Genomic DNA, 22,986 nt, shown 5'->3' on the forward strand with positions numbered 1-22,986 from the left:
GAATTTATAATTTTTCCGGATTCAAATTCAAAATAGGTCTAGAGAAATCCTGAGGATGACATGGATGTGGGGCAGTAAAAGCGTTTGCCACATGGGTAAAAGGCTTGTTGGTTAGCATGAGCCAAAGAAGAAAGGTTGAAGTCCAAGCCACAAAAAACTGTGAGTAAATATTTTTTTAAGTGTTAAGTCCTTCACTTTTCCAGAAGACAAACAATAATTGGAGTAAAATGGAGATGAGAGCTATAAAAGCACTCACTCGATTTGGGAAGCATCAAGGCAAAGGACTTACGTGGATCATCTGTTTCCTGTGGCTTGATTCTTTCCAAAACAGGTAAGCTCAGCTCACAATCAATAAGGTGAAGCTATGTCTGCAGTAACTGAGGTTTCCAAGGACTAAAACATTTCATTTGCACAGACCAGTTTTGGTGTTTTTGTTTGTTTGTTTTTGCCACACCTAGTGGTATTCAGGATTTATTTCTGGCTCTGTGCTCAGAGATAACTCCTGGCAGGGATCAGAGAACCATATTTGATGCCAGGGATGGAGTCCAAGTCAGCCCTGTGCAAGTCAAGCATTCCTACTCTCTGTACTCGACCAATTTGGGGGGGGGGGGTTAAAAAGGCCCGTTGATCGTCGATTTGCTCGAGCGGGCCCAGTAACGTCTCCATTGGAGACTTTGTTGTTACTGTGTCTGGCATATCGAATACTCTCGGTAGCTTGCCGGGCTCTCCGAGAGGGGCGGAGGAATCGAACTCGGGTCGGCCATGTTGGCCGCTTGTAAGGCGAACGCCCTACCCGCTGTGCTATCGCTCCAGCCTGGGGTTTTACTTAATTTTAATTTTTTTAAAAGTTGGCTTGGAGCACACCCAGAGGTGCTCAGGGACTATTCCTAGTTTTGTGCTCAGAAAGACTTTTTTGGGGGGGCAGGGGGGGTCTTTGGGTTTTTTTTTTTTTTTTGTGGTAGGGACACAGTTTGGTGTCACATCCAGGATGCTTAGGGGTTATTCCTGATTCAACACTCATGAATTACTCCTGGTGGTGCTCAGGGGACTGTATAGGAAATCGAACCCAGGCTATGTACAAGACAAATGCCTTACCCACTATACTATCTCTGTGGCCCTCAGGAATGACTCAGTGATACCAGGGATTTAAAGTCAGGTTGGTGGAATGCAAGGCATATACCCTAACCCCTGTTTACTATCTCTCTGGTCCTTGGTGTGTCTTCTTTTAGTTATGTTTCTAAATTTTGTTTTGTTTGTGCACCATACTGGGCTGTGCTCAGAGCTTACTTCTGTCTCTGAGATCAGTGATCACTCTGAGTGGCCTCAGGGGCCCATATAGGACGCCAGGGGCCCAACCAGGTCAGCGATGTGCAAGGCAAGTGTCCTACCCGCTGTTCTATTGCTCCAGCCCCTTACCTGGGTGTGTCTTTATAGGAAGTCTTTCCCTGCTGCCCTACCTGAGCACTGATTCCTTCCAACAGGGTCATTCCTGCCGATCCACCATGATCCAGGCTGTGCTGCTGCTCTCTTGGGTCTGGCTGTTTCCAGCAATTGCCTTTCCGACACAAGCCCAGAAAGGCTCCCTGCGCACCCAACCATCTCTCGGAGAAACTGAGACTCTTCTAAACATGCTTTTCAAACAGCTCTTTCGCCCAGATGCCGAGACCTGCCAGCACCTCTTGCACTCAGCCCCTTCTTTGGCCCCTCTGCCCGAGTACCTGTCCAACTTGGCTGTTGAGCTTGCTCTGGAGGAGGTCGGCTGCCCAAAGGAGGCCCACAGTCTGCAGCGCCAGCTTGATAAGATGGCAAGAAAGGACATCGCTGAGACCCTCCATGAGAGTATAAAGCCCAGCGAAGAGGGAGAGGATGGCAATACTCAAGTCATTTCGGGAGATCCAAGGGTAGACCTTGTGGTATCCCCAGGGGAGCTTAGGCGGGTCCAGCGCTCAGTTGCCCTTCCTGAGACATGTAAGTCTGAGCATAGTTGGCTAACCTATGAGTCAGCAACACTGGTAGCTGAATTTGCTGACAAGCTCCCTGCCACTGACCTGGTAAAGGAGTTAAAAAATACTGCAATCCAAGTCACCCAAGAGTGCACTAATGAGTCTTGGGAGCGTTTGGAAGAGGTAGCCAAACGGCTAATGAAAAGTCCTGAAACTCGCACAGACTCAATGTCTTTAAATGATAAGACTTACTTTTTCAAGAGATTGTTAAGCATTCTGGTGCGGATTATACTCAACTTTATACTTAAAGTACTAAAGCATTATTTCGGTTAGGGAAAGCTCCCTCCCTTTCTCAGTGTCTCCAATAAAACTCTATTTAAGGACTGAGCACATCAAGTAGCTGAAAGTTTGGAGACAAATTTGTGCAGATGTCTACCCCTCGTTAGAGCTGAGCACTTAAAGACATGTGACTAGAGTCAACTTTGTCCTCTCTCAATTGGCCTTCGCTCCCTTTTTTTTTTGCTTTTTTGGGTCACACCCAGCGATGCACAGGGGTTACTCCTGGCTCTACACTCAGGAATTACTCCTGGAAGTATTCAGGGGACCCTATGGGATGCTGGGAATCGAACCCTAGTTGGCCGCGTGCAAGGCAAACGCTCTGCCCGCTGTGCTATCGCACCAGCCCCCTCGCGCCCATACTTGTCTCCCAGTTTCTTTCAATTATACACTAGACGACACGCAGAGTATTTTCATCCTTCTCCATTTGTGTCCCCTTATTTTCTAGCTTGTTTATGTTAATTTTTAAGTGGAAACAAGAAATTAAAAGCTGGCTTTCTACCTGAGTGACAATTATCTGTTATGTCTCTGTCTTTTCTGGGGGGAGAGGGGTGTTGGGTCACACCCAGCTGTGCTAGGGGACCATATGCCGTACAAGGATCAAGCCTGGTCAAACTGGGTGCAAGACAAGCACCTTACCTTCTGTACTATCTCTCTGGCCCCAACTATTCTCTTGACTTTGGGTCTTCATAGCTATGTGAGCTAAAGCTGGGGGCAGGGAAGTGTCAGAGAACTACAGTCTTCCGAGGCTGAGTGTGATGAGAAGACAAGGCTTGAGCAGTCAATACTATTGACAAACACTTGTTGAGAGCTTATGTCTCTTCATGATCCTTTCCCCTCCTCCTGGCCTGCTAAGAACTTGGCAGAGTGATGTCCCAGAGCAGACTCAGTCTCAGTGTCAACTGTGTGGTTGGGACCCCAACAGCTTGAAGTGAAGTAGAGGAATTCCCTGGCCCCAGAGTCACATAGAACATAGATATCTGATTCCTGGAATCCTTCAGCCCACACCCCAGGAGAAGTCATTTCCCATGTGAGCATTTTCTGCTCCATGCAGGCATCACTGGCACTATCCTGGCCTGCTTCCTTACTGATTCCTGCTGTACTCTGTGATTGCCGTTTCATGTGGATCCCAAAGAACTTGGGGTCTTTTAGGGCCAGAGTGATGGTATAGCAAGTAGAGCATTTGCCTTGCCAACCAGGGTTCGAACCATGACACCCCAAATGGTCCCCTGAGCCTACCAGGAGTGATCCCTGAGTACAGAGCCAAGAGTAAGACTTGAGCACTGCCAGATGTGGCCCAAAAATCAAAAAAAGTTTTTAAACTTGGGGTCTTTTTCCTCATTTTTACTCGTAAATACCTTTAATGTTTTTTAAATTATAGTTCAGGTAGTAGATATCCAGTAGTGTTTAATTTATAGTGCTTAAATATAAAGTCACTTTGTATTCTGTCCCTACCACTGTTCTGATTTTCATTCCCTCCCTTCACTCACTGTTTGTTAATAAGTGTTTTTGTTGTTGTTGTTGTTGTTGTCGTTGTTGTTTTTAGTGAAACACCATGAGGTACAGTTGTAGGCTTACAAGTTGTTGTGCTTGGGTTTTAGTTATACAATGATCGAGTACCTGTCCCTCCCCAGTGCCCATTCTCCACCCCTACCTTTACCAGTATCCCTCCCACCCCCCCATCCCCCATCCCACCCTGCCTCTGTGTCAGGGCACTCCCTTTTGTCCTATCTCTCCTTTTGGGTGCTGTGGTCTGCAGAAGAGACATTGGGTGGCAATCATGTTCGGTCCATAGACTACTTTCAGCAGGCATCTCCCATCCTGGGCAGATCTTCCCAGCACCCTTTATTTGGTGCTCCCTTCTCTATCCGAGCTGCCCTTACCCCTAGAGTGTGCAGCTGGCCTCTAAGCCATGGAGTGAACAACCTGGTATTTATCACAGCTGTTCTTGGGTGTTAGTCTCTTATTTTGTTACTTTATGTTACCCAGATGAATGCAATCTTTCTATGTCTGTCCCTCTCTTTCTGACTCATTTCGCTTAGCATAATATTTTCCATGTAGTACCACTTGTATGTAAATTTCATGACTTCATCTTTTCTAACTGCTACATAGTACTCCATTGTGTAGATGTACCAAGGTTTCTTTTGTTAATAAGTGTTTTTTGATAAGGGAAGGGCGGAGCAATTATTCAGAGGATAGGGTGCTCACCTTATGCACAGATAACTGGGTTTGATCCTTGGCATCATATATGGTCCCCTAAATCCCAATAGGATTGACCCCTGGGCACAAAGCCTGGAGTAAGCCTTGAGCACCTGTTGCATGTAGCCTCCAAATAGAAAGGTAAAAGGTAAAGGCCCTCCCGTTGATCGTCGATTTGCTCGAGCGAGCCCAGTAACGTCTCCATTGGAGACTTTGTTGTTACTGTGTCTGGCATATCGAATACTCTCGGTAGCTTGCCGGGCTCTCCGAGAGGGGCGGAGGAATCGAACTCGGGTCGGCCATGTTGGCCGCTTGTAAGGCGAACGCCCTACCCGCTGTGCTATCGCTCCAGCCCCCCAAATAGAAAAAAAAGCCTAAAATAAATGTTTGTTAATGAACACTTTTTCATATGCCTGCTGACTTTAAGTAAAGTGACCGTTGATCTTCCCCCGTTTTTGATGGGATCACTGGATTTTTTGATTTTTTGAGTTTTGTGACTGCTTTATATATCTCGGGTGAAATTCTTACCTGGCCCCTCACTCATCGCTTCTCTACTAAGGATCTTAATTTGAGGTCCAGTACTGAATTTTTTCCAAAACAAACTGATCTCCCACCTGATCCTCTCCCACCTGCAGCTTCGTCCTTATAGGTTAAGGGGTGCACAGTCATGCACAGTTTGTCTTTAACTGTATATCTGGTTCCACATAAATAGCGCACGGCCTGCTCTTTGCTCTGCGGTTCATAGGCTGATCCAGGCTGGTCCCGAGAGATTCACATGTGTCATCGGCAGTTTAGAAGGTTGGCATAAGCAAGAACAATACACATAGAGTGTGCTCTAGCTATTGTCGGGAGTGGGGACCTTCTACAAACTCAGACTTAGCTTTGTAACAAGCTGCTCACGGCTCTTCCAATAACCCAAGGAATGAGGTGGTTATGGGCTGTCTCAGAGCCCATAGGCTACTGGTGAGCTCTGTACTTGAACCTTTAGTGGGGGCTGGGAAGGTGGTCTTAGAAGAAATGGAAGGGGTTCTAGCGTGCGTTTGCAGGGATGGAAGTCTAAAGGGCAGAGACAGTTATTTGCAGGCCAACATGAGAGGTCTCTGGAGAAATCAGTCTTGGAATTGGCCTCCACACTGTAGGACAATCAATTCTTCTTGTGTCACCCGATCTGTGGTATTTTGTTTTGGTGGCTCTGACACACAGATCACAAAGTTGTTGTTGTTTCTTTTTCCCCATCCATTTTCTGATAGCCCGTGAGTCTACCCCATCTGAAAATTTTTCTGTATTCTAAAAATAAATCTCAAAACTTAAAAGTTTTTTTCTCACTTCCTTTCTTTGGGTTTTGTTTCTTAAAATTGTAATTGGAAAAAGCACAATGTAAAATTTAACACCCTTACTTTTTGAGAGTGTACATTTCAGTAATGTTATGTTTATTTGGAGCTCATCTCCAGAACTTTTTCATATTGAAAAACTGAAACTCTATACCCATTAACCATCAATTTCAGTGTTGGAGAGATAGTAGAGTGGGTAAGGCATTTGCCCTGCATGCAGCCAACCTGGGTTCGATCCCCAACACCCCACATGGTCCCCAAGCCCTGCCAGGAGTGATTCCTGAGTACGGAGTCAGAAGTAACCCCTGGGAATTGTCAGGTATGACCAAAAGAAAAAAAAACACAAAATAAAAATAAATATGGGGCTGGAGCGATAGCACAGTGGGTAAGACATTTGCCCTGCACGCAGCTGACCCAGGTTCGATTCCCAGCATCCCATATGGTCCCCTGAGAACTGCCAGGAGTGATTCCTGAGTGCATGAGCCAGGAGTAGCCCCTGTGCATTGTCGGGTGTGACCCAAAAAGCAAAAAATAAATAAATAAACAAACAAACAACAATTTCAGAGGCTGGGGATGTAGTTCAGGAATAGAGTATCTGCCTTGCACATATGAGAGCCTGGATTAAATCTCCAGCACTGATTTTTTAAAAAAAGAAAGAAAGAAAAGAAATCATAAGTCCTCATCTCCACCGCTCCTCAGTCCCTAACCATCACCCTTTACATTGTTGCTGCTGCTGTTGCTTTGTTTTGCTTTGGGGCCACTCAGGACTTACTCCTGGCCCTGAGCTCAGGGATCACTCCTGGCAGTGCTTGGAAAATCATACAGAAAGGTGGAGATCGAACCCGGGTCAGCTGCATGCAAGGCAAGCACCCAACCCACTGTACTATCTCTTCGGCCCTTTACATTCTGTTTCTAAGGACTAGCTTCTCTAGGTATTCATTTAAGTGAAATTATATAGTATTATCCACAGATGACTAGTGGCTGGTCACAAGTGTTTAGTGGTCACCATAGTAGACAGCACAAATCTAATATTCTCAAACAGAGCAATTTGAGACCATGGAGATAATTCAGCAGCAGACCCTTGCTTTGCTTCACATATTTGTAGCCCTGAATTCAATCCCCAGCAACGCTGAAATTAAAATAAATGTCAATGCACCTTACACTGAGGGCTCTTTATAAATATTTATCATCAAGGGGCTTTCTGCTCTTGCAAAAGGAATCACACTATTGTAAAGGTGTAAGATGATCATACTATCAGCACCTTTTAAAAAATGTTCCATTTTGGGGGCTGGAGTGATAGCACAGCAGGTAGAGCATTTGCCTAGCATGCGGCCGACTCAGATCGATTCCCAGCATCCCATATGGTCCCCGAGCACCGCCAGGAGTAATTCCTGAGCCAGGAGTAACCCCTGAGCATTGCTGGGTGTGACCCAAAAAAGCAAAAAAAAAAAAAAGTACACAATAGTACAGTGGATAGGGCATTTGCCCTACCAGGATTTGATGCACGTGGTCAAGCTGGGTTCGATCCCCACCCCACCATTCCATTTGGTCTCCTGAGCACTGCCAGGAGTAGCTCCTGAGTACAGAGCCAGGAGTAATATGGGATCCTGGGAATTGAACCCAGGTTGGCCGCATGTAAGGCAAACGCCCTACCTATTGTGCTATCGCTCCAGCCCAAGATTGAATAATCTTTTGTAATTTTTTGGCTTCCTTTTTGCCTCATCCAACTTCAGGCTTATCCAGCCCCCAATTCTTTTGGGACATGCACTGGAGTGTCAGAAATCTCACTGAGGGGCCAGAGAGAAAGTACAGTGGGTAAAGCGCTTATCTTGCACAGCTGACTCAGATTCAATTTCTGACAGCTTATATGTTTGCCTGATTTACCTCAGGAGTGATCCATGAGCACAGATCCAGTAAAAAGCCCTGGACACAGCCAGGTGTACCCCCGCCCCAACAAACAAAAAACCTCACCATTCTCTCCCTTGAATTCCAACGCCAGATCAGAGTTGTAGAAAATTGTTTTAGCTACAGCAATTTAGCTGCAAGAGCTAATGAGGCTAAACACAACCTCAAACTATTTTTAACAGACCTCCGAATGCAACACTTCCTTCTGGTTTTTATTTCCTGTCACTTCGGTTCAGTATTCCTGTAGAGCCATCCTGCAATTCATCTGCCTTCACAAAATGATGGACCTTTCCTGTAAGTCCATCCGCTACTTGAGCTATATAAAAATATATTTCGGGGGAGGGCCACACCCATTAGTGCTCAGGGTTCCTCCTGGCTTTGTGCTCAGAAATTACTCCTGATTGAGCTTGGGGGACCATATGGGATGACAGGGATCGAATCTGGGTTGCTTTTGTGGAAGGTAAGTGCCCTACACGCTGTACAATCGTTCTGGCCCCAATGAGCTATACTTTTTCCTCATATTCTTCTTTTTTTTGGTCACGTCCAGTGATGCTCAGGGGTTACTCTTGGCTCTGCAATCAGGAATTACTCCTAGAGGTGCTTAGGGGAACATATGGGATGCTGGGAATCGAACCCAAGTCAGTTGTGTGCAAGGCAAATGCCCTACCTGTTGTACTATTGCTCTGGCCCCTATTTCTTTATTCTTGTTTTTGTTGTTGTTTGGCATTCACTCTGGCAGGCTGGGGGAGCCATGAAGTGGCAGGACTTGAACCTGGGCCTCCCACATGCAAAGCAAGTGCTCAAGCCTGTTGAGCTATGTTCCTGGCCATTTTTTAAATTTTCTTGCGCTGCTCACCTGGGTTTCCTGACCGTTGGGACATGCGAATCCTAACAGCTGTTGGGTGCCCTCCAGTAGTTAGGGGTATTGATGGCCTCTCCACACTCACTGCCCCCTCAAACCCTCCTCCTGGCCCGTATGTGGGAGCAGAAAGGGCTCTAGGGGGTGCCAGATGTCCTCGGAGCAGCAACATCATCTTCACTTGAAAACCACTATTTTTATTGTTGTTATAATTATGAAATTCTTGCTACAAATTATTAAATCCTCTTTCCCTGCCCTTTTGTTACTGTGATGATCAGAGGCTGCCACTTGGTTCTGGGGTGCTGGAGATCACACACCGCTGTGACACCAGGGATCCCACAAGGCCGCAGCGCATGTGGGTGGGACCAGGGATCAAACCAGTCTCATGCTGTAAAGGCAGGAGCGTTTTGCCACTGAGTCATCCTACAGGTCTCTACGTAGATTTTTGTTGCTTGGTCCATTATGTAATTGGGGTGGCATACCTGCAGTACTTGGGGTCTACCACTAGATCCATGTTTGGGGAACCATGTGGTATCAGGGATCGAACACATATGCAAAGCAGTGAATCAGTCCTTTGAGCCATCTTCCCATTAATATCTTTTTTGGAGGGGCCGGAGCAATAGTACAGCAGGTAGGATGTTTGCCTTGCACACCGCCCACCCGGGTTTGATCCCTGGCATCCCATACAGTCCCCTGAGCACTGCCAGAAGTGATTCCTGAATGCAGAGCCAGGAATACCTCCTGAGCATTGCTGGGTGTAAGCCAAAAAAAATCGTTTTTGGAGAAATGCCACACCCAGAAGGGCTATGGGGACTACTTCAAGCTCAGTGCTCAGGAGTTGTGGCCAGCAGTGCTGGAGAACTATGAGGTACCAGGGATGGAACCCAGGGCTCCCATAGGCACAATAGGCACTACAGTTCTTTGAACTAGGTCCCTGGTCTTCAAGTGTCCGTTTCTTTTTGTTTTGGAGTCACATCGGCGGCACTCAGGCATTACTCCTGGCTCTGTGGTAAGGAATCACTCCTGATAGGGTTTATAAGGCTCTAATGGGTGCTAGGGATTGAGTCCAGGTCAACTGCGTGCAAGGCAATGCTAGACCTAGCACATTATCTCTCCAGCCCCAATACATCTTTCTAAGAAGAATTATTTGGGGATCCCTTCCCAGAGGTCATATCCCTTCCTGCCTTTATCCCATGTCCCCTTCAGATGACAGACATGAACTTGTTCTCATCTTGTATATAGGGCGGCAGGGGTCCGGGACAGTCCCTGCAGGCCAGTACAGAGAAATGTAGGATGACCTTGCTTTGTCTTTTCTCCCTTGCCACAAGGAGCTTAGGTTTATTGGGTCACACCCATCAAAGTGCTCCCAAGTCACTCCCATTCTTTTGTTTATCTGTAGCCACTTCTCCATGCTCTCTTCCCCGACCAGTTAATCAGCTTATTTCCCTAATCAGTTTCTGTTAATTTATAAGGTCAGATCTTTCTAAGACTCTGAATTTGTACTGTAAGTTAATATTACCCTTCTCCTCTCCTTATATCTTTTAAATAGTTTACCTTAAGGCAATGTCCTTTTGTATAGACAAAAGAAGACAATTAATATTATGCTTTTGTAACTTGGGATTTAACTGGCTTCGAATATTATTCATTCCAGGGCATCTGCTTTCTCAACTTAAGCCTCAGTTGCCCTCAGTTCCTAGCACCGCAAAAGCAGGGTCCCGACGAGGGATGAAGGGAGCTAGGGCAAGCTCTGAGCTACCCTGGCATCAAAATGGGCCACGTCAAAGCACCACGATTCTTAACTACAAGTTAAGAGCTTGAGTGGCTGAAGCAATAGCACAGCTTGTAGGGTGTTTGCCTAGCATGTTCTGACCCAGGTTCAATTCCCAGCATCCCATATGGTCCCCTGAGCATTGCCAGGAGTAATTCCTGAGTGCAAATCCAGGAGTAGTAATCCTTGTGCATTGCCAGGTGTGACCCAACAAGCAAAAAATAAATAAATAAATAAATAAAAGTTAAGAGTTTGATCATGGACAAATGCTGTCATGATCCAAAAGTAACGAGACTAGGACCCTGCTAGGGATAGGAAAGACTAATCTGAACTGAGCACTGTAGATTGAGATGACCCCAGGAGAGCAATTCTATAAGCTTAATGTATCTCTTACTGTGTCCATCTGAAGCACTGTAGCACTGTCCTTCCGTTGTTCATCAATTTGCTGGAGCGGGCCCAGTAATGTCTCCATTGTGACACTTGTTACTGTGTTTGGCATATCGAATACGTCAAGGGTAGCTTGCCAGGCTTTGCTATGAGGGTGAAATACTCTCGGTAGCTTGCTGGGCTCTCCAAGAGGGGTGGAGGAATCGAACCTGGGTTGGCCGGTTCGGCTGCATGCAAGGCAAATGCCCTACCCACTGTGCTATTGCTCCAGCCCTAATATTATGAGTGCTTATTAATATTGTGAATGTTGGACAAGGAGAGGAGAAACACACCCATGGGATTCCGCCCTTGGGTGGGTCTTCCTACTGAGAGGGTATCTGTCCTAGAAGAAGCACCCCCTGAGGGAAAGAACTTTACCCTTTATTGATTGTGACCACACCTATGTGTAAACCCCAATCCCTCAGGTTTTGGGATTTAACTAGGCAGTAAGAATGGGCTGTAGGAGGGCTGGAGAGATAGCATAGCGGGTAGGGCGTTTGCCTTGCACGTGGACGACCGACCTGGGTTTAATTCCCAGCATCCCATATGGTTCCCTGAGCACCGCCAGGAGTGATTCCTGAGTGCAGAGCTAGGAGTAACCCCTGTGCATCGCCAGGGGTGACCCAAAGAAAGCAAAAAAAAAAAAAAAAAAGAATGGGCTGTAGGATCCAAAGCCAGAGCCAGAAGGAAAAAAGGGAGTCCGGTTCGGGGGCAAGCGAGAAGACAGAGAGAGACAGGAGTGAACGAGGATGAGATTGGAATAAACGCCTCTTGAGACCAACCAGTCTGGCTCTTGTTCCTTCCTTTGCCTGCCCGTGGTCAACAGCCGTCCCAATCCAGCCCACACACAGTGGCTCTAGAGCACTGAACACGGGCAGTAGATAGAGCCACCTGGAGAGCCCGCGAACACACACCCTTCAGCATGTGTAGTTGTTTGTTTGTTTGTTTGTTTGTTTTTTACAGAGAAAGGCTTGTTTGCTACGAGGGTGCAAAGGTGAGGCACACTCAGTGGGAGCAGAAAAGATCTGCCTAAATATTTGCAAATCCACGTCCTTCACTCTTGGGGTAAGCTACCATCTTTCTGGCTCCCTCATGATGCTGGATGGGTAAGGGGACAGGTAGGGTTAAAAAATACTAATAATTGCTTTACGGCCTATTGAGTACACGAGTTGCCCCCCATGAGCGGCTCTCCTGCACGGCCATGGCACCAGAGGCACATGGAACTAACCCAGAGCCCGGCAGCTTGCGGCAGAAAAATGAATGGACTATGCGTTAAACTACATGCCTCCCCGGGAGGGAAAGGGTGTTGCTCCCTTCCGCCTTTTTCCCCCCTGGCAGCAAGGTGGCCGCCGCCTCGGAGCTTATAGGAAAGCCAGGTATAAGCGGGCAGCGATGGGGCAACTGCAGTCTCATGGGAAGGGGGGCGGTACCAGCTCGTCCTTCATGCTCTACCGAGGCCACAAGTTGCCCCCCACGAGCTGTTCTCCGGCACGGCCATGGCTCCAGAGGCACAGAAACCAATCTCGTAATTATCCGGCTCTTGGCAGAAATCCCTCCAGACTCAACTAGTAAAATATCAGAAATCTAAAATCGCGCAGCCGCTATCGCGACATCATATGGTTTTCATAACGAGCAATAGAAACCAAATTATTTCACAATTCCTTTTCAGCAGTTCTGATTGTTGGGGGGGGGGAAATTCCAAACAATAATGGTGCATCTTTTGTCGAAATACTTAATGTAATCAAAGTAGAGAGAGAGTTAAGTGCAAATCATCTGCCTCACAGGCATTGGGAGGGGTGGGAAGGGGGGTTATATTGGGATTCTTTTTTTTTTTATTAGTGAGACATCATGAGGTACAGTTGTAGACTTACAAATTTCTGTGCTTGGGTCTCAACCATACAATGATTAAATACCCATCCCTCCACCAGTGCCCATTTCCCACCACCACGGATCCCAGTATCCCTCCCATCCCCCATCCCCCCATCCCACCCTGCCTCTGTGGCAGGGCATTCCCTTTTGTTCTCTCTCTCTTATTGGATGTTGTGGTTTACAAAAGAGGCAATGGGTGACAATCATGTTTGGTCTATAGTCTACTTTCAGCATGCTTCTCCCATTCTGGGAGGATCCTCCCAACACCTTTTTTTTTTTTTTTATTTTTTTTGGAGTACTGCTATTTATTCAGCCACTGATTAGCTGATTGAATTGTACACGAACTCCACCTTACTTTTTTTTCTTTTTCCATTTTTTATAATTTTATTTATTGAATCACCGTGAGAGCAGTTACAAAGCTTTTGGGTCTAAGTCTCAGTCATACAATGAAACACCTATACCTTCACCAGTGCCCATTCTCCACCACCAAAAATCCCAGTATACCCCCATCCGACACCCTCCCCCTGCCTGTGGGGCAGATGATTTCTACATTACTCTCTCTCTACTTTGATCACATTCACTATTTCGACATCAGATCCACCATTATTTAAGATTTTACCCCAACACTCAGATCTGCTGAAAAGGCAACAATAGACAATTTGTGTTCTATTGCTGGTTATGAATAACATATGATGTCGTGTGGCTGCAGTAGGGCCATGTGGTTTTGAAGTTCTGAAATTTTAACACTTAAATCTGCAGGGATTTCTGCCAAAAGCCGCTGGGTTTCGAGATCTGTTTCTGAGTCTCTGGGATCAAGGCCGTTGAGCAGCTTGATGAGGAGCCAAAGAGGCCATTCATGGGCGATGACTTGGGGTCTCGTTGGGGTGGGGAGGACAGGCCCGGCTCCACCCGCCCCCCATCCCGTGAGACCTAACAAGTTTCATCACTGCGGGCCCAAGCCTGACTGTCCAATGGCCTCTGGAGGATGACAGCCACCAAGTCGCCAAGAGGGAGCAGGCGGAGGGACAACACCCTTTCCTCCCTGGGGTGGCCCGGCGACAGTAACGTACTGTGGAGTCCGGATGCATTTCTGCCAAACACCACTGGGTTTTGAGATTTGTTTCTGAGTCTCTGGGATCATGGCCATTAAGCAGCTGGGTCAGGAGCCAGAGAGGCCATTCGTGGGCGATGACTTGGGGTCTTATTGGGGTGGGGAGGACAAGCCCGGCTCCACCCCCATCCCGTGAGGCCCTGTGTGTCTCATCACTGAGGGCCCAAACCTGACTATCCAGTGGCCTCTGAAGGATGGCGGCCCAGGGGGAACAGGCCAAGGCACGAAACCTATTCCCACCTGGGTTGGCCCAGCACCAGTAGCCTACTGCGGAGACCAGACGCATTTCTACCTAAAGCCACTGGGTTCTGAGATTCGTTTCTGAGTCTCTGGGATCATGTCCATTAAGCAGTTCAATCAGGAACCAAAGAGGCCTTGCCTCCAATTATATAACTGAGCCGGAGGTGGTTTGTGGGTGTGTTTCCCACATACCTAACTTTTGGCCGTTTACTTTCTTGATAAACTTTGCCCCAAGTTTTTGGGGTCTGGCCAAAGGCACAGCAGCAATTTTGGGGTATCTGGCAGTCTGAAGGCGCCATGAGGCTGCTGATGCACTCGCCTCACAGGTACAGATTGACCTGCTGGTGGCACCATATCCCCCCAACACCTTTATTTGGTGTTCCCTTCTCTATCTGAGCTCCCTTTTCCCTTAGCATGTGTGGCTGGCCTCCAAGCCATGGAGTAAAATTCCTGGTACTAATCTCGGCCATTCTTGGGTGTTAGTCTCCTATTTTGTTACTTTATGTTCCCCAGATGAATGCAATCTTTCTATGTCTATCCCTTTCTTTCTGAGTCATTTCACTTAACATGATACTTTCCATGTAGTACCACTTGTATGTAAATTTCGCGACTTTGTCTTTTCTAACAGCTACATAGTACTCCATTGTGTAAATGTACCAAAGTTTCTTTAACCAATCATCTGTTCTCAGGCACTCAGGTTTTTTCCAGATTCTGGCTATCATAAACAGTGCTGCAATAAACAAACAAGTGCAGATGTCACTTCAACTATACTTTTTTGCCTCTATGGGATATATTCCCAGGAGTGGTATTGCTGGATCTCAATTTCTAGTTTTTTGAGAATCGTCCATACTGTTTTCCAAAAGGGCTGAACCAGTCAGCATTCCCACCAACAGTGAAGGAGTGTCCATTTCTCGCCACATCTGCACCAGCACCGGTTGCTTTTGTTCTTGTGGATTTGGGCCAGTCTCTGTAGTGTGAAATGATATCTCATTGTGGTTTTGATCTGTATCTCCCTGATGATTAATGATGTGGAGCATTTTCTCATGTGCCTTTTAGCCATTCGGATTTCTTCTTTGTAAAAGTTTCTATTCATTTCATCTCCCCATTTTTTGATGGAATTGGATGTTTTCTTTTTGTGGAGTTCAACCAGTACTTTGTATATCTTGTTATCAATCCCTTATTGGATGTGTATTTGGTGAATATCCTTTCCCATTCTGTAGACTGTCTTTGTATTTTGGTCACTGTTTCTTTTGAGGTGCAGAAGCTTCTTAGTTTAAGATAGTCCCATTTGTCTATCTCTGTTTTCACTTGCTTGGCCAGCGGCGTGACATCTTTGAAGACACCATTAGCTTCTATGTCACGAAGGGTTTTGCCAACTTTTTCCTCAATGTACCTTATGGATTCCGGTCTGATGTTGAGATCTTTAATCCGCTTTGATCTTACTTTTGTACATGGTGTTAGGCAGAGATCTGAGCCCACTTTTTTGCATGTAGCCATCCAGTTTTGCCAGCACAATTTGTTAAAGAGGCTTTCCCTGCTCCACTTCACTTTTCTTGCCCCCTTATCGAACATTAGATGCTCGTATGCTTGTGGGGAAATGTCAGTATATTCAACCCTGTTCCATTGGTCTACAGCTCTGTCTTTGTTCCAGTACCATGCTGTTTTAATTATTACTGCTTTGTAGTAGAGTTTGAAGTTAGGGAGGTTGATTCCTCCCATTTTCTTTTTCCCAAGAATTGCTTTAGCTATTCATGGGGGCTTATTGCTCCATATAAATTTCAGGAGTGTTTGCTCCATTTCTTTGAAGAATGTCATGGGTATCCTAATAGGGATTGCATTGAATTTATACAGTGCTTTGGGAAGTATTGCCATTTTGACAATGTTAATTCTCCTGATCCATGAACAGGGAATATTTTTTCCATTTCCTCATATCCTCTTTTATTTCCTGAAGTAGCGTTTTGTAGTTTTCTTTGTACAGGTCCTTTACTTCCTTAGTTAAGGTGATTCCTAGGTACTTGCTTTTCTGGGGCACAATTGTAAACGGGATTGTTTTCTTCATATCACTTTCTTCTCTTTCACTATTTGCATATAGGAAAGCCATGAACTTTTGGGTATTGATTTTATAGCCTACAACTTTACTATACAAGCCTATTGTTTCTAGAAGTTTCTTGGTAGAGGTTTTGGGGTTCTCTTAGTATCATATCATCTGCGAATAGTGAGAGCTTGATTTCTTCCTTTCCTACCTGGATGCCCCTAATATCTTTTTCTTGCCTAATCGCTATTGCAAGTACTTCCAGTACTATATTGAACAGCAGTGGAGAGAGTGGGCATCCTTGTCTCGTCCCTGATCTTAGAGAGAAGGCTCTCATTTTTTCTCCATTGAGGATGATGCTTGCTGTAGGCTTATGGTAGATGGCTTTAACTATATTGAGGAAAGTCCCCTCTATCCCCATTTTGGCTAGGGTTTTCATCATAAATGGATGCTGGATCTTGTCAAATGCTTTCTATATTGGGGGTTCTTTTTTCCATTTTTTATAATTTTATTTATTGAATCACCGTGAGAGCAGTTACAAAGCTTTTGGGTCTAAGTCTCAGTCATACAATGAAACACCTATACCTTCACCAGTGCCCATTCTCCACCACCAAAAATCCCAGTATACCCCCATCCCACACCCTCCCCCTGCCTGTGGGGCAGATGATTTCCACATTACTCTCTCTCTACTTTGATCACATTCACTATTTCGACACCAGACCCACCATTATTTGAGATTTTACCCCAACACTCAGATCTGCTGAAAAGGCAACAATAGACAATTTGTGTTCTATTGCTGGTTATGAATAACATATGATGTCGTGTGGCTGCAGTAGGGCCATGTGGTTTTGAAATTCTGAAATTTTAACACTTAAATCTGGAGAGATTTCTGCCAAAAGCCACTGGGTTTAGAGATCTGCTCCTGAGTCTCTGGGATCATGGCCATTGAGCAGCTTGATGAGGAGCCAGAGAGGCCATTCGTGGGCGATGACTTGGGGTCTCGTTGGGGTGGGGAGGACAGGCCCGGCTCCCCCCGCCCCCCATCCCGTGAGGCCCAACAAGTTTCATCACTGCGGGCCCAAGCCTGACTGTCCAATGGCCTCTGGAGGATGACAGTCACCAAGTCGCCAAGAGGAAGCAGGCGGAAAGACAGCACCCATTCCCCCCTGGGGTGGCCTGGCGACAGTAACCTACTGCGGGGTCCAGACACATTTCTGCCAAAAGCCGCTGAGTTTTGAGATTTGTTTCTGAGTCTCTGGGATCAAGGCCGTTGAGCAGCTTGATGAGGAGCCAGAGAGGCCATTCGTGGGCGATGACTTGGGGTCTCATTGGGGTGGGGAGGACAAGCCCGGCTCCACCCCCATTCCATGAGACCCTGTGTGTCTCATCACTGGGGGCCCAAATGTGACTATCCAGTGGCCTCAGACGGATGGCGGCCAAGGAGCCGCCAGGGGGAACAAGCCAAGGCACAAAACCTATTCCCACCTGGGTTGGCCCAGCACCGGTAGCCTACTGCAGAGACCAGATGCATTTCTACCTAAAGCCACTGGGTTCTGAGATTCGTTTCTGAGTCTCTGGGATCATGTCCTTTAAGCAGTTCAATCAGGAACCAAAGAGGCCTTGCCTCCAATTATATAGCTGAGCCAGAGGTGGTTTGTGGGTGTGTTTCCCACATACCTAACTTTTGGCCGTTTACTTTCTTGGTAAACTTTGACCCAAGTTTTTGGGGTCTGGCCAAAGGCACAGCAGCAATTTTGGGGTATCTGGCAGTCTGAAGGTGCCATGAGGCTGCTGATGCACTCGCCTCATAGGTACAGATTGACCTGCTGGCGACACCATACCCCCTATATTGGGGGTTCTTGATGGTGAAAAATAACTACTGGTGAAGGGAAGGTGTTTTATCTTTGTATGACCGAGTCTTAAACCAGAAAGCTTTGTAATTTTTCCCATGATTCAATAAATAAATATAACAACAAAAAATACTAACAATTAACAAATCAGATAGGAAAGATAGGACAAGAGGTAAGGTATGCGCACGCGCGCACACACACACACACACACACACACACACACACACACCTCAAAAGAATCATTTGGGTCCGAAAAACTACCAAAGCCAAAAAGATTTTTGGACCCTTATTCCTCTGGCTTCTCATAGCTCTTTAGTGTGGAATTGAGGGACCAGAGCACTAGCACAGCGGGTAGAGTATCTGTCTTGCACGTAGCTGACCTGGGTGCAATTCCTGGTTTTCCCATATGGAAAACCATGCACTGTCAGGAGTAACTGCTGAGCATTCCCCAGTGTGGCCAAAAACTGAAATAATAATAATAATAATAATAATAATAAAATTTAAATAAAGGGAGTTTGATTGAGGGACCTGGGAGAGAGTTTGAACTCAAAGATACATGCCTTGCATTGAACCCAGCTTCAATTTCTAGCACAGCAATTTCCCCAGAATATTGGATGTAGCCCTGCATGTCCCTGAGTACTATGGGGTTGGTCATGGTGGTCTCTGAGCACTAATTAGAGTGACCCTACTGGTGGCCCTCATTGAGCCATGCAGTAGTTGGCCATCACCCCTAGGGTTTCCTGAGTCCAGCTTGAAAAATAAGTCAATACACGTGTGTGTGTGTGTGTGTGTGTGTATGTGTGTGTGTATAGACAGAGAAATAGAAAGAGATAAACTTCTTAAAAAAAAAAAATAAAAGAATTTGTGGGGTAGAGAAATAGTACAGCAGGTAAGGTGCTTGCCTTTCATGCAACCAACTCAGGTTTTATTCTCAGAACCCCATAGGGTCCCCTGAGCCCTGCCATAAACTGTGAGTTCACATTTTGAGGTTGAGAGCCACTTCCTCAGTCTCCCCAGAAGAGAAACAAAGAGATGGGGGACCACAGACTATGATAAAAATGGCCCACTTAATGCAGAGCTGCTAGCTTACTTATAGAACATCTGAAGGGGGTTGAGGTATAGGACTGCACATAGGTGAGGGTTGATCATTTACAGAGGTAAAACATCTTCGCAGAGGCCATTCTCTTGGGGAGATTAACTCAAGGAGACACTCTGCTCCCAGGGACATCTGTATTGCTTTTCTCTTTCCCTTAAGTTGTCCATGTTAAATAATTAAATTTATTTCTTATTAATACTTGCAGTTATTTGGATAAACATAGTAAGAAATATAGATTCCAAAAATTAGTTCTCTGGGCTCTGAGAGGAAGCAAGATTTTTTTTTATTATTATTAGTGAGACACCATGAGGTACAGTTGTAGACTTACAAATTTCTGTGCTTGGGTCTCAACCATACAATGATCAAATACCCATCCCTCCACCAATGCCCATTTCCCACCACCACGGATCCCAGTAACTCTCCCACCCCCAACCCCCCCCATCCCACCCTGCCTCTGTGGCAGAGCACTCCCCCTTGTTCTTGGAAGGATCCTCCCAGGATGGGAGAAGCATGCTGAAAGTAGACTATAGACCAAACATGATTGCCACCCATTGCCTCTTTTGAGAACAAGGAAGCAAGATTTTTACTATAAATCCCAGACTACATCTTCAGGCCAGTTCAGCTTGTCCTTCCCCACGGAGGTCCTGACTCTAATGCCATACAGAACAGCTTGCATCAAGACCATGCTTTTTTTGCTTTCTAGACTGTACCATTTCGATGCCTGGGTAACTTCACCACTCGCCAGAGGTCCATCCCAGTCCCATGGTGGAACCTCCCTTTTGGGGTGTTAGGAACTACAGCAACTGAAGCGTGAGTCAAGTAATGATGATGAATGCCCAGGAGTAGATATATTTCAGAGTCAATCAATTCTCAAGTATTAGAAGCACAGCATTAACGGTCTTTCTGTCTTTCAGCAAAGAACACTGCTCTATAGTGAAATATGAAAAGGCTATAGGGGAAATAGAAAAGCAAGTAATTCACTACAAATTCAAAGTCCAGAGTTACCAGAAACTTTTCGCTTATAAGTAACCATTGACTTGGGGAATTGTGACGATGAGAGGTAAAATATAAAGGAAAGGTAAAAGATAAACTCAGGGGATTGATTAGGGATGCTCACAAGAGCACTGCAAGCTTCTCTGGGGGAGTAAAAGGAGCAATTCACTGATGAAGCCTAAAACACTTAGGGTTAATATTCAACAATGATCTCTGAGCCCAGAGCCAGAAGCAAGCCCTGAGCGCCATTGGGTGTGGCTCTATAAAACAAAAATAAAATTAGAGTGGGGAGGTCAAGAGATAGAACAGGGGTGAAGGCACAAGCTTTGCATGTGGCTAGCCCCAGTTTAATCCCCAACACCACCTGGTCCCCTCAGCACCACCAGGTGCAGCCTATAAGCCCCAAAGCACCATGGAGTAAGGTCCCAGAGGCTCCCTGAGCGCAGAGCACTGCTGTGAACCCAGGATAGTCTGTGGCAACTCAGAGCAAAGCAACACCATATCCTCAGGCTCTCATGTTGAACTGTCAGCCCAGTAGACCAAGAGTCACTAGGAATCACCCAGGACCTCCTGAGCACTGCTTGGGAAGCCTCACAACACGCACACAGAAGAGTGGGATTGAAGCATATCTAGTTTCCAAGGGCTGGGGCCAGAACAATAATACAGTGGGTAGGGGGTTTGCCTTGCATGCAGTCGGCCAGGGTTCAATCCCTGGCATCCTATATGGGCCCTAAACTCCACCAGGAGTAAGTCCTGAGCAATACCAGCTGTGCCCCCATCACCCCCCACACACACATACACAAAGGTTTGCAAGGGCTAAGATACTTCCTTAGCCCTGATCAGTCTTGATATGACTTTGTCCCAAGCCTTTCCCCAATTCCCAGCCAGTGAAGATTGTTTCCAATAGGCAGTTTCTTCCCACCCATCTCGATCCAAAATATTTGCCACATTCTTGTGACTTGTTGTTCCTGAGAGAAATAGTCCAATAAATGCCCCCAAAGGATCCCTGCACATACATCCATCTCTCACAAGAACTGGGACTCTTTCAAACGTGTACTTCCGGCAGCTCTCTCCCAGATGCCGAGACCTGCCAGCACCTCTTGCACTCAGTCCCTTCCTAGGTCCCTCTGCCCGAGTACCTGTGCAACTTGGCTGTCGAGCTTGCTCTGGAGGTCAGCTGACCAAAGGAGGCCCACAGTCTGCAGTGCCAGCTTGTTAGGATGGCAAGAAAGGATGTTGCTGAGCCCCTCCTCTGTGAGAGTACTTAGCCCACTGAGGAGGGAAGGAATGAAGCACCGTCATTCTGGAGAAACTGAAGGGAGGCCATAGGGAAGTTTGGGAAAATCCTGCTCTTAGCTACTCGCCTTGCAGAATATAATGATGGCTCATGTGACAACACATAGTCTCCTGAGTACTACGTGGTACTGTACCGATGGAGGCCCCAAACACTGCTAGGAACATTCCCTTCCCCCAAATAAAACACCAACCAAACCTTAACAACAACAACAAGAAAACCCCTCTCCTGATTCTGGGGTCTCCCAGCCTCTGTTGTGAGGTACAGTGGAACTGAGTCAGGGGCATGTCACAAAAGCCCAAGAACAGGGTCTTAGGTATTGAAGTTGAGTGTATGACACGGGGACAAGGTTTGCGTAGCCAGCACCAACGGAAAAGTATTTTCAAAGATTACAGCACCTATTGGTCATGGGGAAAGCAAACATGCCCTTTGTCTCACAGGACAGAGACTGATATAACAGACTGAGGAGGACCAAACCTATCAAGGCTGCCTCACTTCTCATTGACTCCACGACGTGGTAATTTGGGACCCCTCCCCCCATAAAGAGGTGGAGGAAATACAACAGAGGGAGCCCCTGATGACCTGAAGTTGGGGAAGGCCAAATGAGAACAACTGGGTTGCATTTTCCTGGCCTGGAAAGAACAGGAACGTGAAGGCGGGAAAGGTAGTATGCCTGAGGTCTGGCTCTTCCAGGCCCCCGTATTAAGCAGTTTGTATATTTCCAGTTTCTCTTCTTTCTAGTGTACTCTGTGCCAGACATGTGTGGCCTCAGTCTTCTCACTATACCACTTAAGTTACTTCTTCTCTACTTCCTGTTGCACCCTGTGGATGCCGTTTCACATGGAAACCAGACAAACGCTCAGATGCACCCTCCCTCGTCCGTGGGATCCTGGTCGCCTTCTTCAGGCTTGTCTTGCCAGACCTTGCACCCAAAATTCCTGCCTGGCTTCACCCACATGGCCCCTCTGCCCAAATTCCTCATCAGCCTGCCGCTTCTGATAGCGCTGCAGGAGGCTGGCTGCCAGGACAATGCTCGGGCCCTACAGCTTCAGCTCCACCGCCAGGCGGGTGTAGAAGCTACACAGATCCTCCTTGGACATCTTCGAGAGCTCCAGAAAGGCAGAAGCACTGGGAGGAGAGTGTCAGCAGAAGCCGAGGTGTCTGCCCTGCAGTTGTTGGCACAGCAGCAAGTAGGCCATGAGAGGACCCCACGCTCTCTCCCCATGAAGGAATGCGAGAATGAGGAGGAGCAGAGAGTGTACAAAATAGTCCAGATGTTGCCAGGAGTGGCTACCTTCTATAACCTGGGCACAGCTTTGTATTACATTACGCAGAATTGCTCAGACAAGGCCAAGGAACGAGGCCAAGATGGAGCCATTGATCTGGGTTATGACCTGCTGATGACCGTGACTGGACTGTCAGCAGGACCCACGGGCCTATGGGTCGGCACTGCCCTTAAGCCTGCAGTGAAGGCAGGAGTTCACAAGCTGATCTCCAGCATGACAGGAGGAAAGGAAGACGCCCCTCCCCAGGAGCCAGAAGGACTTGTTGGGGGCATCTCAGATGGGAGAGATGTGGAAGGAGAAACGACCAGGGCTCCATTGGTGCCAGAAGTTGTAACTTCAGCTTCTTACTGGGGGTGGTATTTTTTCTCAAGCTAAGGCTCTGGGAAAAGGAATTTTGGAATATAGTAGAAAGTAGTTAACACAGAATGAATAAATCAACTATTCTATC

General features: G+C 46.7%; 1 protein-coding gene across 5 annotated transcripts; it reads left to right on the plus strand.

Moving 5' to 3' along the window:
- Window positions 1-230: 230 nt before the first annotated feature.
- On the plus strand, window positions 231-22,986 carry APOF (apolipoprotein F). Of its 5 annotated transcripts, none has more exons than XM_056120199.1 (4): window positions 285-331; window positions 11,731-11,832; window positions 21,693-21,769; window positions 21,978-22,986. In XM_056120199.1, exon 4 carries the CDS (start codon window positions 22,011-22,013, stop codon window positions 22,911-22,913), a length of 903 nt encoding a protein of 300 aa, XP_055976174.1. In that variant the 5' UTR covers window positions 285-331; window positions 11,731-11,832; window positions 21,693-21,769; window positions 21,978-22,010; the 3' UTR covers window positions 22,914-22,986. The 5 variants fall into 5 exon arrangements, 4 of the variants coding, with proteins under 4 accessions (XP_055976174.1, XP_055976173.1, XP_055976175.1 ...); XM_056120198.1 differs by having other exon boundaries at window positions 21,994-22,986; XM_056120200.1 differs by lacking the exon at window positions 21,693-21,769 and having other exon boundaries at window positions 21,994-22,986.

Source organism: Sorex fumeus, unplaced genomic scaffold (genome assembly GCF_029834395.1).
Source record: "Sorex fumeus unplaced genomic scaffold, SorFum_2.1 ptg000042l, whole genome shotgun sequence".
Classification (NCBI taxonomy): domain Eukaryota; kingdom Metazoa; phylum Chordata; class Mammalia; order Eulipotyphla; family Soricidae; genus Sorex; species Sorex fumeus.